Source organism: Dendrobates tinctorius, unplaced genomic scaffold (assembly GCF_039654945.1).
Source record: "Dendrobates tinctorius isolate UK_male_01 unplaced genomic scaffold, ASM3965494v1 ptg000515l, whole genome shotgun sequence".
Lineage (NCBI taxonomy): Eukaryota > Metazoa > Chordata > Amphibia > Anura > Dendrobatidae > Dendrobates > Dendrobates tinctorius.
Window position 1 is genome coordinate 1021629 of NW_027362174.1, and position 17207 is coordinate 1038835.

Sequence of the window (17207 nt, forward strand, 5' to 3'; positions counted from 1 at the left end):
CCGGATTGACCAGTGATTGTGGCTCTCTCTATAGTCAAAATATCCTGAAATCCTGATCACTGTTAGTATCGGGCGTGGTGAGGTGATCAAAGATTGGGTAAGATACGTAACTCAGGAATATATTATATATATATATATATATATATATATATATATATATATATATATACATATATATATACATACACACACACACATATTATAATATATACATATATAAATATATATATATATATATATAAATATATATATATATATATATATATATATATATATATATATATATATATATACACACACACATATATATATACACATACACATATATATATATACATACACACACACAGTATACACACACACACACACACACACACACACACACGAGAGGCGCCTGAAAACTTTGAGGCCCACCCATGAAATCTTTTTTGCATGGTCTTGTTTTGCAATGCAATATGTTATTTAGTTAGCTGAATGCTCTCATGAGCAATCTGGATTTATTTTGATTTTTTTTGTTTCCGTTACAGCATTTTAAAGTTGGGTCGCAAGACTGAAAGATGGAAATGGAGAAGTTGGCAAAGTTCACACATTGGCTGATGCAATGGCTACAATTCCACCTTCCGCCAAGGTGCTTTTTCATCTGTGGGAATAGGCGATAGTTCGAGGGACCCAAATCAGGGGAATAGGGCGGGTGCTGAAGCAGTTGGAAACCACAGGAGTGAATTGTGTATACATATAACCAGAGGTGTCCAGAGGGATAGTCTGAGACGCCCTCCTCCTTTCACTGAGTACCGCGTTGAATTTTGGGCTTCCCAGAGGGGGATTATTGACCCTGTGGAACAGAGACTGAGACGGCCGCCAGATCTGTGCACAACTGAAGTAAGGATATTTAGCTCTAAATGAGAGAATCCGTGGAAGGAAAAGAAGAATTTTGTGGCTTGGCACATGAATTGTGTGACGAAGGTGTTAGGAAGAACAGAGGAAGTGAATTCTGATTGTTTCTGTTACTGCTATGTTGAAGAATTAAAATTGTCTATTATGACAGGGACAGGATGTTTTGTGGTTCAAGAAAGTGACTGTGGTGTGAGAAAGTGATTAAGAAGGAACTGAGGGGGGCATGGCTATGTAGCGGCGGTGAGAGGACACGTTCAGGGAGAGCTCCTCGCATCCTGACATCAATCCTGTCAGCGGGCCCGTGGTGCCGTGACATACCTGGCGGTACTGGACCCTCTGGACCGTGGAGCACCTCTGGAACCCCGTGAGAGGCCGAATCTCAGCGTGCAGACAGCGGTACAGGCTGCGGCAGCCGGCGGGGCCTGCAGGAGGCGGCAGCCATTTTCACAAGTGCGCGCTCTGGCTGTGAGAGACGCGGCGCTGGTCCTCTCCTCACAGCGCTGACAGGATGGTGAGCACCTATTCTGTGGATCTGGCAGGGAGAAGCAGTGAGTGCTCTGGAAAATTGGGTCCCGCACTCCCCTCTGTTAAGTCACCCAGCTGGTCAGTGCTATTATAACTTTAGGTCCTCTGGACTCATCCCTGGCTGCTGTCTCTGTGGGCGCTGTGGTCCCTCCCCGGCCATAAGGCCTCTCGGTTATTATACAGAGCCGAATCTTTTCCTCCCGGGTGACCCTTCTGCTCTGTGCAGCCCCTGGGACACTTGTCATTATCATAATATAGCGCTGCTGTGCTTATAATTTGGACCTGTGAATCTCCTGGATATATTACTTCAGTTGCCCAGCTGTGCCATATTGCTATTAAAAATGAATCGCTCCAAGGGGGCAGGAGCGGCCGTAAAAATTGAAAGAGTATGCTAGACCTGACCATTCTGACACCGCACGGTCCCTCAGGAATAACCCCTCACAGGTTCAGCGTAAAAACCGCCCCTCTGAGGGTGGAGAGGAGAGTGAGCAGGAGGAATTAACCCTCAAGCAAGCATCTGAACAACTGATTCAGGCCATCTCTTTAACCAGAACATCGCTGACGGGGAAAATAGAGGACGTGTATACCGAGGTGGGGCGTCTTCGACAAGATATGCAGGCCATGAGAGGGCGCATTATGGAGGTGAAGACAAGGGTGTCCAAGGTAGAGGACACCATCGCACCCATGGAAGCCAAGCTTACGATAGCGGCGGGCTCGGTAATCGCATGGAGGCAAAAAGCAGATGACCTGTAGAATATAATGCGTCGGAATAACGTCCGTGTTATTGGTTTGCCGGAACGCTTGGAAGGTCAACATCCGGAACAGTTTCTAGAAGATTGGCTCAAAACCTCTCTGGGAGACGAATTTTCCCCAACATTTGCTGTGGAAAGGGCCCATAGGGTCCCTACAAGACCTCTTCCTCCTGGAGCCCCACCCAGACCTTTTTTGGCACCCCTCCTCAACTACAGGGATGCGATTCTACGTCTAGCTCGACAAAAGAGTCCCATTAAGTTCAACAATGCCACAATCTCAATTTTTCCAGACTTTTCCATGGAACTTCAGAAACGAGCACAATTCAGGGAAGGCAAGAAGCGGCTACGGGAGAGGAATATCGTGTACTTAATGATCTATGCGGCCAGGCTCCGAGTGGTCCATGGGGTTTCTTCCATATTTCATACGGATCCAGCGGAGGCGGCTGAGTGGCTGCAGTCCCGCAAAGGGTCTGCTGCGAAGGAATCCTAATGTTTCTACTGTTAATCAGAATTCTTTACATTGATGGTTTGATTGGAGCCTCTTCCACGGACGCCCGGATTACCAACAATACCGGACACTGAGTTCAGTGATGGTATCCCCGTGTCTATTCCGTGATGGGAGAGCAGGACTTTGCTCCCGTATTGTTTGTTTCTCCACTTTGATGTTTTTTTAAAGTGGTTTTGGTTTTATTTGTTTTTTAGGTATAATTCGCAGCCAGCAGCAGTTTCAGCTTATGTGTGGTGTCTCTAAATTTTCCCCGGATACTGATGTAGGCCATATCCATGTAAATATGGGGTCTGAGATGATACGCATGACATGGAATGTGAGAGGTATAAAAAAACCCCGGAAAAAGATCAAGGTCTTCTCGCAGATTAGACATTACCGCCCTCACATTGTGGCCTTGGTGGAGACGCACCTAACCAGGGATACCGCTCGGTGCGTGCAGAAGCCTTGGGTACAATGGTCTGTTCACGCATTCCTTACTAGTTACTCGAGGGAGGTCTCACTGTTGGTACACAGAGATGTTAGATGGGAAGCCAGGGAGACCCGGAGGGATCCTGAGTGTCGTTTTGTCTTCGTCTATGCATCAATAAATACCAGGAAATATGTGATTTTGTGTGTGTATAATCCGCCTCCGGCTAATATGTCTATTCTCCAGAAGGCGATGAGTTTCGCCCTAAATTATCCGGACGCGGACGTTATTTGTATGGGGGACTTCAATATGGTTATGAACAATCATCTTGATAAATTAAGACTGGATGATGGAGTAGCTGGGGGGGTTCCTTCGCCGACGGCAACCCACCTGTCGCTATTTATGGGGGTAGCGGGTGGCTAGATTTGTGGAGAGTGTGGCACCCTGAGTTGAGAGAGTATACCTGCCACTCATCCACTAGGCGCTCCCTGTCGCGCATAGATTACATATTCGGAACCAGTGGTCTGGCGATGTGGGTGGATAGTGTGGAGCATGGCAGTAGAGGGATCTCAGACCACAGCCCGGTCATCCTCAAACTTAAGTACGGGCAATTAAATAATAGGATGGTTTGGAAGTTGAACCCTTTCTGGCTGAAACTGATAGTAACCCCTGATAGAACAATCGACCAATTGCATGGTTTCATTTTGTCCCATCAGGAACCTCAGGATATTAATTTATTTTGGGATGCCCTTAAGGCATATCTGAGGGGCTGCTTGTCCTCCACAATTTCTTATATTAGGCGGGTAAGCTCAAGAGATAATGAGGTGGTGGAGCGGCGATTGAAGGACTCAGAGGCTGCGTACATATCTAACCAAAGCAATGGCAATAGGATTGAGTGGTTGGCTGCACAACGATTATACACCCAGCACATAGACACTAAGACTAAGCGCAAATTATTCTTTGCTCGCCAGTCTTATTTTGAACTGGGAAACCAAGCGAGTAAGCTATTGGCCTATCTGGTGTGCCAACATAATACCTCTAATACAATATTACAGATCCGTAAGTCGGATGATTCATTGGTGTCTTCAACTGAGGAGATTCTTGGCTGCTTCTGTGACTATTATAAGTCATTATATGAATCTAAAAGTGGCTCTGATAATCTGGAGTGTTCGGATTACTTGTCAGATGTAACATTCCCTGTCTTAGATCCTGATCAGCGAGCCTTTATGGACGCTGAGTTTACTGTGGAGGAGATAGAGAATGCCATAACGGACATGGCCTCTGGGAAGGCCCCTGGGCCGGGCGGGTTCCCTATTGAATTGTATAGGAAGTACCGAGACACATTAACACCACTTCTGATAAAGGTATTTCGGGGAATATGGGAGGGGGAATCTATGCCTGAATCCTTTTACGAGGCCAATATCATAGTGCTTAGGAAGGATCCTTTGGAATGTGGCTCCTATCGTCCCATATCGTTAGTAAATGTGGAATATAAAATCTTTACTAAGATTCTCACCACCAGATTAAATTTGATTATACTGAACCTTATACATCCTGACCAGACGGGCTTTATGCCTGGTAAGAGCACTTCAATTAATATCAGACGAGTCCAGTCAATAGTCCAATATAGTGCTCTACTGCCAGACAACAAATGGGCACTGGCGTCGTCGGATGCCGCCAAGGCTTTTGACTCTCGAGTGGCCTTTCCTCTCCGCATGCCTACAGAGGTATGGCTTTGGTGATAAGTTCATAAAATGGGTTAAACTACTGTATATGAAACCTAAAGCCCGTTTTACAATTCCATATCTGAGTCCATTTCATTACATAGGGGGACCCGTCAGGGGTGCCTCCTTTCCCCGGCCCTCTTCACCCTTGTGATTGAGGCACTGGCAATACAGTGGGGAAAAAAAGTATTTAGTCAGTCAGCAACAGTGCAAGTTCCACCACTTAAAAAGATGAGAGGCGTCTGTAATTTACATCATAGGTAGACCTCAACTATGGGAGACAAACTGAGAAAAAAAAATCCAGAAAATCACATTGTCTGTTTTTTTTTCATTTTATTTGCATATTATGGTGGAAAATAAGTATTTGGTCAGAAACAAGCAATCAAGATTTCTGGCTCTCACAGACCTGTAACTTCTTCTTTAAGAGTCTCCTCTTTCCTCCACTCATTACCTGTAGTAATGGCACCTGTTTAAACTTGTTATCAGTATAAAAAGACACCTGTGCACACCCTCAAACAGTCTGACTCCAAACTCCACTATGGTGAAGACCAAAGAGCTGTCAAAGGACACCAGAAACAAAATTGTAGCCCTGCACCAGGCTGGGAAGACTGAATCTGCAATAGCCAACCAGCTTGGAGTGAAGAAATCAACTGTGGGAGCAATAATTAGAAAATGGAAGACATACAAGACCACTGATAATCTCCCTCGATCTGGTGCTCCACGCAAAATCCCACCCCGTGGGGTCAGAATGATCACAAGAACGGTGAGCAAAAATCCCAGAACCACGCGGGGGGACCTAGTGAATGAACTGCAGAGAGCTGGGACCAATGTAACAAGGCCTACCATAAGTAACACACTACGCCACCATGGACTAAGATCCTGCAGTGTCAGACGTGTCCCACTGCTTAAGCCTGTACATGTCCGGGCCCGTCTGAAGTTTGCTAGAGAGCATTTGGATGATCCAGAGGAGTTTTGGGAGAATGTCCTATGGTCTGATGAAACCAAACTGGAACTGTTTGGTAGAAACACAACTTGTCGTGTTTGGAGGAAAAAGAATACTGAGTTGCATCCATCAAACACCATACCTACTGTAAAGCATGGTGGTGGAAACATCATGCTTTGGGGCTGTTTCTCTGCAAAGGGGCCAGGACGACTGATCCGGGTACATGAAAGAATGAATGGGGCCATGTATCGTGAGATTTTGAGTGCAAACCTCCTTCCATCAGCAAGGGCATTGAAGATGAAACGTGGCTGGGTATTTCAATATGACAATGATCCAAAGCACACCGCCAGGGCAACGAAGGAGTGGCTTCGTAAGAAGCATTTCAAGGTCCTGGAGTGGCCTAGCCAGTCTCCAGATCTCAACCCTATAGAAAACCTTTGGAGGGAGTTGAAAGTCCGTGTTGCCAAGCGAATAGCCAAAAACATCACTGCTCTAGAGGAGATCTGCATGGAGGAATGGGCCAACATACCAACAACAGTGTGTGGCAACCTTGTGAAGACTTACAGAAAACGTTTGACCTCTGTCATTGCCAACAAAGGATATATCACAAAGTATTGAGATGAAATTTTGTTTGACCAAATACTTATTTTCCACCATAATATGCAAATAAAATGAAAAAAAAAAACAGACAATGTGATTTTCTGGATTTTTTTTTCTCAGTTTGTCTCCCATAGTTGAGGTCTACCTATGATGTAAATTACAGACGCCTCTCATCTTTTTAAGTGGTGGAACTTGCACTATTGCTGACTGACTAAATACTTTTTTTCCCCCACTGTACGTATAAGGTGTTCCCCTGGCATTAGAGGTATAGATATAGCGGGTCGGGTAGATACCATAGGTTTATACGCAGATGATATGATGATATTTATGGACGAGGCGGAGGGACCTTTGTCTCAAGTAATTGCCGCCATAGATAGATTCAGTAAATATTCGGGATTATATATAAATTGGGAAAAGTCGGCCTTGTTACCCCTGTCCCATGCCCCGATGTCCCGACTAGAGGCTCTCTCCTCGTTGGCTATTGTATCTATCTAGCGTTAAATACCTGGGGGTTCATGTATCCCATAACAGCACGCTCGACTTACAACTTAATATCTGCCCACTGCTGGAACTGGTCAAAGTTAAATTTACAACCTGGAGCAAATTACCGCTGTCTGTGGCCGGACGCATCAGCCTGATTAAAATATTACTTCCCAAACTTGGCTATTCCTTTCGGTACCAAAGTCCTTTTATGTGAATCTTAATTCTCAGGTCACGTCTTTTATATGGGGGAAAACCAGACCTAAACTTAAGTTGTCTACTCTGCAGAGGCCTAAAAAGGGAGGCGGGGCGGCGCTGCCAGATTTCTTTCTATATTATTTGGCTTTACAGGATAAGGCTCTCAGTGAATGGATGCCGGGTAACGATCTCCCTAACTGTCACTTGCTTCACGCTGCAAGAACCGATTGCCCACTGGGTTTCCTGGAGTTGGAGGGGCCTGGTGTCCCTCGTTTAGGCTGTGTGCACACGGTGCAGATTTGCAGCGGATCCACAGCGGATTTTACCGCGCAGAAACGCTGCATATCCGCATTGTGTTGTACAGTAGCCTTAAAATCAATGAAAAAAAAAAACACGCTGTGCAGACGCTGCGGATTTTTCCGCGTGGTTTTCCTGCGGTACAAAATCCGCAGCATGTCACTTGTTTTGTGCGGTTTTCCATCTCCCCTGTCTCCAAATCCGCAGGGGGAAAACCGCAGGAAAAATGGAAGAAATCCGCAGGAAAAATGCAGGTCATTAGACCTGCGGATTTCTTCCATTCTGCACGGAAAAATCCGCAGGGCTAAAAACTCCGTCTGCACGCAGCCTTACTGCCCCTGCTCCGTCTGGCACGATTAGTATGGAGGCAGATTAAGAAAGTGATTGGATATAGGGACATTATAGCTGAAATGCCCCTATGGAAAAACGCCCGTTTTTCGGTATTACTAGTTCACCCGTCCACTGATTTTTGGACTCAATGTAATGTCTACTTGATAGGAGACTTGTATGATCATGGGACCTTAATGTCTTTTGAGCAGATGCAGGCTAGACATGAGGTCCCGAGATCTCAACTTTTCCGCTATTTACAACTAAGATCTGCTCTTCAGTCACACATAAGGAGTACAGGTGAGGGCCGTGCCATCTCGTCCCTACCTCTGATAGGAATCCTTAACTCACAGGGTCCCCAGGGCCTCATCTCTTTATATACGTACATGCTGTCGGTGGGAGCGGAATCTGCCATAAGTTCTATTAAAGGGAAGTAGGAAAGGCTCATCCCTAATACGCAGGGAGAGGAGTGGGAAGAGATCCTGGAGTCTCCGATCGGAGCATCACCATCTGTTATTAGAATGATACAGCTGTATATAATAAACCAATCCTATTTGACTCCGATACGACTTTTCAGGATGGGTCGATTCCAGTCATCAGAATGCTTGCGATGTCACTCACCAGATGCAGACTTTATTCACATGATATGGCAATGTCCCACTACCCTAAAGTACTGGAAAGAGGGGACGCTATTCTTGTCATCACTGGTGCAAGCTCCTGTCCCTCTTGATCCACTGGCCTGCTTGTTTGGGGTATGGGAGGAGGAGGTTTGGGGGTCACCATGTTGGGATCTTTCTACGTGAGACGCTGTTTATGGCACGGAAAGTACTGGCATTATGGTGGATGGGTAATTCATGTCCTTCTCTCAGAACCTGGATTGACTTGGTAATCACGATTGTCCCATACGAGCGCTCACTATATCAGAACAGGGGATGCCCGGGGAAATCTGCAAAAATCTGGGAGAAGTGGAATTCTTCTCATCTCACTTTGTAGAATGGAGACATAGCATGTGAGACAATATAGTGCATGGCAGTGGGCTGCGAATTAGTAGATAGTTGACGTAGTTGTAGTTTAGTTTAGAAACTCATAATGAATCAATCTACGTTATATGAACGATATAATAAAGGCCTGTGAGATATGATTGATGCACATGCTCATAATGTATAGCCTACTGTTCATTGTATACGCTTGTGGGATTATGCATAGATTACTCGTATATTAATAAGAGTGTTTTAACTTTGTTTAGCATTTAATAAAAGGACAGTAGTGTGCATGCTCTGTACAGTGTTCACAACCACAAGCAAATATGTATGTTGTACATTACATCCTTTTCTTGTTGGAAGTTTAATAAACGAAGTTAAAAAAAAAAAAAAGGAACTGAGATTGAGACTAATGTGTCAGGCAGACAAATAGTTAAAAGTGATGATTTGAAAGAAGAGGTCTCCCTGCTAGATGACAATTGTACAAGGAGACCGGGAGAAGCAGCCCCCATCTTTCCTTTGTTAAACGCTGACGGCACCTATTATCATCCACCGCCAGCCTCAGTCCCTGCTATGTCTAATATTGCTAGTGGTTTGAGTATCCACCCCCTTTACCCCATCCCAAATAGACACTCTTTGCAATCAATTACCCGATCCAGAGACTTCCCCCATGGCTTTCTACAGGCAAATGGCAGTAAATCGAGAGTAATGTGTCGACTCCAGACGATGCATTAAAGTACATAACAAAATAGTCCAAAACTAATAGCCACCTCAATTCAGCATATTATATCTCAATTTCTGCCACAAATTTGTGCAGACATAAAGGCAAATAGGCAAAAATAGATGAATCAATAAAGCCAATCATTTATTAATAAATTTCATAAAATTCTTTTTACAAGGAAATTTCTAAAAAAAGGGAGTACAAATGTAATGATAGATGCTCACAGAATTAAGCTTTATGCAACATAATCACAGAATGTTTTTTTTTTCCTTTTCTTTTTTAATTTTTTTACATACAAATTATCTCCAAATAGTTTTTATTACTTAAGCATAAATTCATAAGCTATATTTATATAAACTTCTGTCTAAATATTTTTAGGAAAAGGCCCGATAGTTCTAAAAGCAGAAGAAACACATCTTTGATTAAATAGTGTAAAACACAAACTGCTGAAGGTAAATAACAATTGGGTTTAGCTCCCTATACTATGTGCATACCATGATAATCAAAGACAAGGCTAACTAATCCGTAATGGAGTCATCACAATGCATAAATGCTCAGATAGTAGCGACTTTTGTTCTCAATGTTTCTATGATTTATTACAAATACTTATAAACAAAAATGCATAAGCTTACTTGATTGTATAAATATGTATCTAATTGTTGTAACAAAGGAACAACCTAACTGTGTGTGCGGCAAAGAACATTTCTCCTTAATGTGAATATATCCAATGCCTAGTGCAGAGAACTACAGGTTAATCATATGTCCTGCTTCATATGCCAGCTATACTGATTCAATTTGAAATAAGCTATTCCTGCATGATGTAACAATGCAATCCTGTTTGCAATTTACAACAACTTACATGTGTAAAACTTCTGCGGCTCTCTCATACACGTGTCTGGTTACCCCGACAGCACCGTTTCGCCATACTGGCTTCCTCAATAGGGGGCATATATACGCAGGAATAGCTTATTTCAAATTGAATCAGTATAGCTGGCATATGAAGCAGGACATATGATTAACCTGTAGTTCTCTGCACTAGGCATTGGATATATTCACATTAAGGAGAAATGTTCTTTGCCGCACACACAGTTAGGTTGTTCCCTTGTTACAACAATTAGATACATATTTATACAATCAGGTAAGCTTATGCATTTTTGTTTATAAGTATTTGTAATAAATCATAGAAACATTGAGAACAAAAGTCGCTACTATCTGAGCATTTATGCATTGTGATGACTCCATTAAGGATTAGTTAGCCTTGTCTTTGATTATCATGGTATGCACATAGTATAGGGAGCTAAACCCAATTGTTATTTACCTTCAGCAGTTTGTATTTTACACTATTTAATCAAAGATGTGTTTCTTCTGCTTTTAGAACTATCGGGCCTTTTCCTAAAAATATTTAGACAGAAGTTTATATAAATATAGCTTATGAATTTATGCTTAAGTAATAAACACTATTTGGAGATAATTTGTATGTAAAAAAATTAAAAAAGAAAAGGAAAAAACATTCTGTGATTATGTTGCATAAAGCTTAATTCTGTGAGCATCTATCATTACATTTGTACTCCCTTTTTTCAGAAATTTCCTTGTAAAAAGAATTTTATGAAATTTATTAATAAATGATTGGTTTTATTGATTCATCTATTTTTGCCTATTTTCCTTTGTTATGTCTGCACAAATTTGTGGCAGAAATTGAGATGCATTAAAGTAGAAAAAAAAAAAAAAAAAAGTAACCTGCTCCGTATCAGCAGGAGAAAAAAAAAAAAAAAAGCTAGCAGCCAACAGCTGCTCCAGTAATCCCAGTTCCCCCTCCCACATCGCCCCCACCGCAGCTCGTTCACACACAGCAAACCCCAGCAATGTCCGACTTACCAGAGAGAGGCGACATTGACAGAGCGGAGGATGTGTAGCTGCCCAACGCGCGTTTCGCGACCAAGCAGAGCTGCTTTCTCTGTCAGACCTGAGAAAGACCTGTCCCTTGAGAAAGCGGCTCTGCTTGGCCGCGAAACACGCGTTGGGCAGCTCCACATCCTCCGCTCTGTCCCTGTCGCCTCTCTCTAGTAAGCCAGACAACGTTCTTACTCCACACTGAACATTTCTCCCATCTGGTACAACCTATGGGCTCTGTGTGGTCAGCGCTATTCTTGCTGTTACTTTGCTTGATCCTTCACTTATTGTTCTGACTCACCCTGATTAGGTTAACTATGTGATACACCTTTAATCTGCTTGAGAGGTTACTGGGCACTCAGAGATAGTTCCCTTCTCTGCATTCTCACTGGTACTTGTGTATTTATATCCAGATATATGTTATCATTGAAAATAAATACTGTCTTTTTATTCATAATTTCAAGGACACCAGTGGCTCTCTTTTTTCTCCTTTGGCATTAGTTGACCAAAATGATGCAGGAGACTACGGCTCCATGGCCAGAGCTCCTACCCATTGTACTATACCACATCCGTACTACCCCTATTGTAAAATATGGCCTGTCCCCATATGAGATATTGTTTGGTACTAGGCCCCCAGTTGCAAATTTCCAGCCTCAGCAGTTATCAGAAGAAACTGACCAATGTGTTATTCAGCTTAGTAAAAACACCCATGTTCTATTTTCCTCTTTTCTTCCAGATTCAGCAGAAACCAGCACCTGTCATAACCTGAAGCCTGGTGATTTGGTAGTCGTGAAAAGGCATGTCAGGAAGCACGGACTAGAACCCTTGTATGACGGTCCATATCAAGTCCTCCTCATCACCCAACAAACCAATAGCAAATAAAGGGGCATAATGTTTTGGTTTTTCGCATTTTCCACATTATTATTGGTAGAAGTTAAAGTTAGAAGATATTCAAAGACTCAGAGATTAATACGATAAAGACAATGATCGTAATAAGGACAGTTGGTGGTCAGACACCTTCTCCTTTCTCAATCCAGCCAATTGGTTTAAGGGAATTGGGGGCTGGATAGCTGGGATCTTACAGAGCTTGTTGCACACTGCTGCCTGTATCCTTGTTGTATATGTGATACTAAAACTTGTTCTTTGGTGTATTTCTTTATGTATTAGGAAATTCTGCACTAAGACAGCTAATGATGATACCAAAGGTGTCGTTGCCCCTGCTCTTCTCTGCACCGATCTCAAAAGGCTACTTGATGAAGATGTTGAAGCCAAAAGCATGGCTACCAACAAAAGATCTCCACCACCGTCATCAAAAATTGTTATTCGTGAATTGCAGTATACAGGGGGGACGGGTGCACCGCGACAGTAATGACTGGTAACATGGCATCAGTCATGTGAAGACCAGTACCCCTCAAGCTGTTAGCTTGGGATAGCACCTCTGATGCTGCATATGTGTTAAAAAAAATTTATCTAGGGGGGATTGTGAAGGGTTAAAACTAAAATCAGAGCTGAAGTTTCGTTTCTCCATTTTTGATGCTTTAAGATAAAATTGTTTTGTAATTGGGGTGAAAAGTTCAGGCTGTCATGAAACCAGACTGTTCCTCATCAGGTGCAAGATAAGGGACCCGGGGTGTACTACTCTGAAGAATATGCCATTATACTACTTTCTATGACGGACATATATGTAGTTTCCGGTTTTCTTGCAATATTATTGGCTTATAAAGTGAAATGATGCTATTGGTAGTTGAGAACTTTGCATAATTAAACAAAATATTATAAAAGAAGTGACTAAAATAAACGGGACTAGTGATCTGTCTTGATCCTCCCATACAGAGACCCCAGTCTCCGTCTGGTTATTTCCAGTTGCTAGCAACGCCCTGTGGATTAATCTGGAAATCACTTGGTCAACCGTGAAGGGTTAATTTAGCCCTCCCTCAATAGCTCCCTTGACACGTTTCACACAAAGCGAGATCGCTGTTGCGTCACAAAATCGGTGATGCTTTAGCAATATGGCTAGCGATCTCGCTATGTGAGAAAGGCCCTTAAGCCTGCAATATTGTTTTGTCAGTGGACATTTCATGTACTATACTGTGCTTTAATCCTGGATGACTAGTGATGTTTACTGATATCCTAATTACACATTGTCCAGGCCAGCCAGTTTGTTATGTAAACAGATTACATAAACAATAAGGCTATGTGCACACGTTGCAGATTCTGCTGCGGATCCGCAGCTGTTTCTGCTGCGTTGTACAGTACCACTATAGTCAATGGAAAATGAAAAACGCAGTGCAAGCGTTGCAGATTTTTCTGCAAATTTAAATCCACAGCATGTCACTTCTTTGTGCGGATACCGCAGCGGTTTGGCACCTGCTCCATGACAGGTGTCAAACTGCAGGGCAAAACTGCAGGCTAATCCACAGGTCATTTGACCTGCAGATTTAGACAAATCTTCGCGGAAAAATCCACAGCAGAATCCGCAACGTTGGTCTTAACAGGATTACCTGTAAATACTGAAAGAAGGACAGTTGTTAATTATAAAAAGAGGTTATATGCCTCTGTATAAAGAGCCAGAGATTCAGCCAAGACATCCAGAGACTCTACAGGACTGCAGCTAAGACATCATGGCTCCATCATGAGGGACACGAATCTATCATTCTACAGTAAACAACCTAGGGGACCTCGGCCCCGGCTGGAACAATACAGATCGAATCCATGGATATGTTTTGAGAAAGCCAGGATTGGGATCCGCCGGTAGCCTGGCTCCATGGAGATGCTCAGAGAAGTCGGGTTGTGACCCTCCGGTCAACTGGCCTTGAACCTGAATGGACTGTTACTTTTCTACGCTTGGAGGACCAGTTGCCCTCTGGTTATTGCAGCCCCCTTCCCAATTAGACCATTACCACACAGTTACTCTCCTAATTCAAAGTTTTCTAACTCCCACATCAATTACGACCCCATCTAAGCCAAGATCCACGAGTGCAGGGTTCAAAAGCTTAAGCCACAGAAAAATTGCATCAGTGTAATCTGTGTTTTGGATCAGTTTTCAGTGTCCCAGCCCTGTGCCTCCAGCATGGATAAAGAAATTACAAAGCTTCTCCTACACTTGGCTAAACATGGACGGCACCTGTGCACTATGCGGCATTTTCACAGATCCGTAGGCTTGTATTGGCCCTTGTCATTCATGCTGCCACAGAAAAACGGGCATGTGACAATCATCATAGGTTATAGTGGGCCCGCTTGTCGCAACACGGACATGTGAAAGAGGCGCAAGAGGAATCTGTGGATCTCACCTTCAGGAGGAACCAGCTGGATGTCTGTCTTTAGCAGAACTGGATCTCCCCACGTGGACAGCGCTGGAGACTTGGAGTGTTTTTCCCCATACATCTGCCCTACAACAGACAGTAGAGATCTCAGGCAACGAGCGGAACTGAAAGCACCGCAGACGCCGTAGTCCCCCCCAGTGGCAGACACAGCAGCAGACGCCGAAGTCACCGCAGCAGCAGCAGACGCCGCAGTCCCCCCCCCCCCGGCGGCAGACAGCAGCAGACGCCGCAGTCACCGCAGCAGATGCAGCAGACACCGCAGCAGCAGACGCCGTCACCGCAGCAGCAGATGCCGCAGTCCCCCCGGCAGCAGACGCTGCAGTCACCGCAGTACCAGATGTTGCAGCAGCAGACGCCGCAGTCTCCGCAGCAGCAGATGCCGCAGTCCCCGCGGCTGCAGACACAGCAGCAGACACCGCAGCAGCAGCAGACGCCGAAGTCACCGCAGCAGCAGCAGACGCCTAAGTCACCGCAGCAGCAGCAGATGCCGAAGTCACCGCAGCAGCAGACGCCGCAGTCACCGCAGCAGCAGACGCCGCAGTCACCGCAGCAGCAGACGCCGCAGCAGACGCCGCAGGGATGGATTTACCTCCTTTCTTCACCACAAATGTCCACATGTCCCTCCAGCTAAGACTCGGCGCTATCTGACTGCCCAGACTCTTAAGCAAGTTCTTGGCCGTGTCCTTGAGATGGAAGGAGCCTTCATCCTGCCACACAGAAAAGCGATAACCAGGCTGTGAAGAGGTTGTGCAGCAGCTCTTATTTCAGAGGATTGAGTGGCGCTGCCAACGGCTGACAGCAGCGATGCCTGAAGAGCTGCTGCAAACCCCATGAAGGAGACTTACAGGAAGCGACAGCTGTCACCAGTGCAGCCAAAATGGGTGAGGGCTCATGTCACTGGATCAGTGGTGCAACCAGGACGGGCGATGGCTCATTTCATTGGATCAGTGGTGCAGCCAGGACGGGTGAGGGCTCATTTCAATGGATCAGTGGTGCAGCCAGGACGGGGGAGGGCTCATTTCACTGGATCAGTCGTGCAGCCAGGACGGGGGAGGGCTCACTTCACTGGATCAGTCGTGCAGCCAGGACGGGGGAGGGCTCACTTCACTGGATCAGTCGTGCAGCCAGGACGGGGGAGGGCTCATTTCACTGGATCAGTGGTGCAGCCAGGACAGGGGAAGGCTCATGTCACTGATCAGTGGTGCAGCCAGGACGGGCGACGGCTCATTTAATTGGCTCAGTGGTGCAGCCAGGACGGGGGAGTGCTAATTTCAATGGATCAGTGGTGCAGCCAGGACAGGGGGAGGGCTCATTTCATTGGATCAGTGGTGCAGCCAGGACAGGCAGAGGGCTCATTTCTTGGTATCAGTGGTGCAGCCAGGACGGGCGAGGGCTCATTTCACTGGATCAGTGGTGCAGCCAGGACGGGCAAGGGCTCATTTCACTGGATCAGTGGTGAAGCCAGGACAGAAGCTCTCAGTCACGTATGAGCAGCAGAACAATAGAAAACTCAGAAAATCACCTTGACCGTGAAGATGAGAATACGACCCCGGGCGACCATGTTAAGAAACAGGACCATGGCCTCATCCTCGTGTGGGGAGTACGTGTCGAACACCCTCTTAGCCATAACGTGGCCCTGCGGACAGAACAGTAAATCACTGTGTGCGAGGGCCCTGCAGTGCCACCAATCACATGGGTGCGCCAGAGCTGTCACCCCTCAATATTGACACCCCTGCAATTCTGGCAGATAATACTCAGTTTCTTCCTGAAAATGATTGCAAACACAAATTCTTTGGTATTATCTTCATTTAATTTGTCTTAAATGAAAAAACACAAAAGAGAATGAAGCAAAAAGCAAAACATTGATCATTTCACACAAAACTCCAAAAATGGGCCAGACAAAAGTATTAGCACCCTCAGCCTAATACTTGGTTGCACAACCTTTATTCAAAATAACTGCGACCAACCGCTTCCGGTAACCATCAATGAGTTTCTTACAATGCTCTGCTGGAATTTTAGACCATTCTTCTTTGGCAAACTGCTCCAGGTCCCTGATATTTGAAGGGTGCCTTCTCCAAACTGCCATTTTTAGATCTCTCCACAGGTGTTCTATGGGATTCAGGTCTGGACTCATTGCTGGCCACCTTAGAAGTCTCCAGTGCTTTCTCTCAAACCATTTTCTAGTGCTTTTTGAAGTGTGTTTTGGGTCATTGTCCTGCTGGAAGACCCATGACCTCTGAGGGAGACCCAGCTTTCTCACACTGGGCCCTACATTATGCTGCAAAATTTGTTGGTAGTCTTCAGACTTCATAATGCCATGCACACGGTCAAGCAGTCCAGTGCCAGAGGCAGCAAAGAACCCCAAAACATCAGGGAACCTCCGCCATGTTTGACTGTAGGGACCGTGTTATTTTCTTTGAATGCTTCTTTTTTCTCCTGTAAACTCTATGTTGATGCCTTTGCCCAAAAAGCTCTACTTTTGTCTCATCTGACCAGAGAACATTCTACCAAAACGTTTTAGGCTTTTTCAGGTAAGTTTTGGCAAACTCCAGCCTGGCTTTTTTATGTCTTGGGGAAAGAAGTGTGGTTTTCCTGGGTCTCCTACCATACAGTCCCTTTTCATTCAGACGCCGGCGGAT

General features: G+C 44.9%; 1 protein-coding gene across 6 annotated transcripts in view; it reads right to left on the reverse strand.

Annotated features, from left to right (window-relative positions):
* Window positions 1-17207, reverse strand: part of POMGNT1 (protein O-linked mannose N-acetylglucosaminyltransferase 1 (beta 1,2-)) — a 116861-nt gene that overhangs the window by 64069 nt on the left and 35585 nt on the right. For all 6 annotated transcript variants that reach the window (XM_073564998.1, XM_073564996.1, XM_073564997.1 and 3 more), the window contains exons 6-8: window positions 16091-16204; window positions 15158-15275; window positions 14536-14634 (exon numbers count right to left, since the gene is read on the reverse strand). In XM_073564998.1, coding sequence (XP_073421099.1) covers window positions 14536-14634; window positions 15158-15275; window positions 16091-16204 — 331 coding nt within the window. The remainder of the gene's footprint in view (window positions 1-14535; window positions 14635-15157; window positions 15276-16090; window positions 16205-17207) is intronic.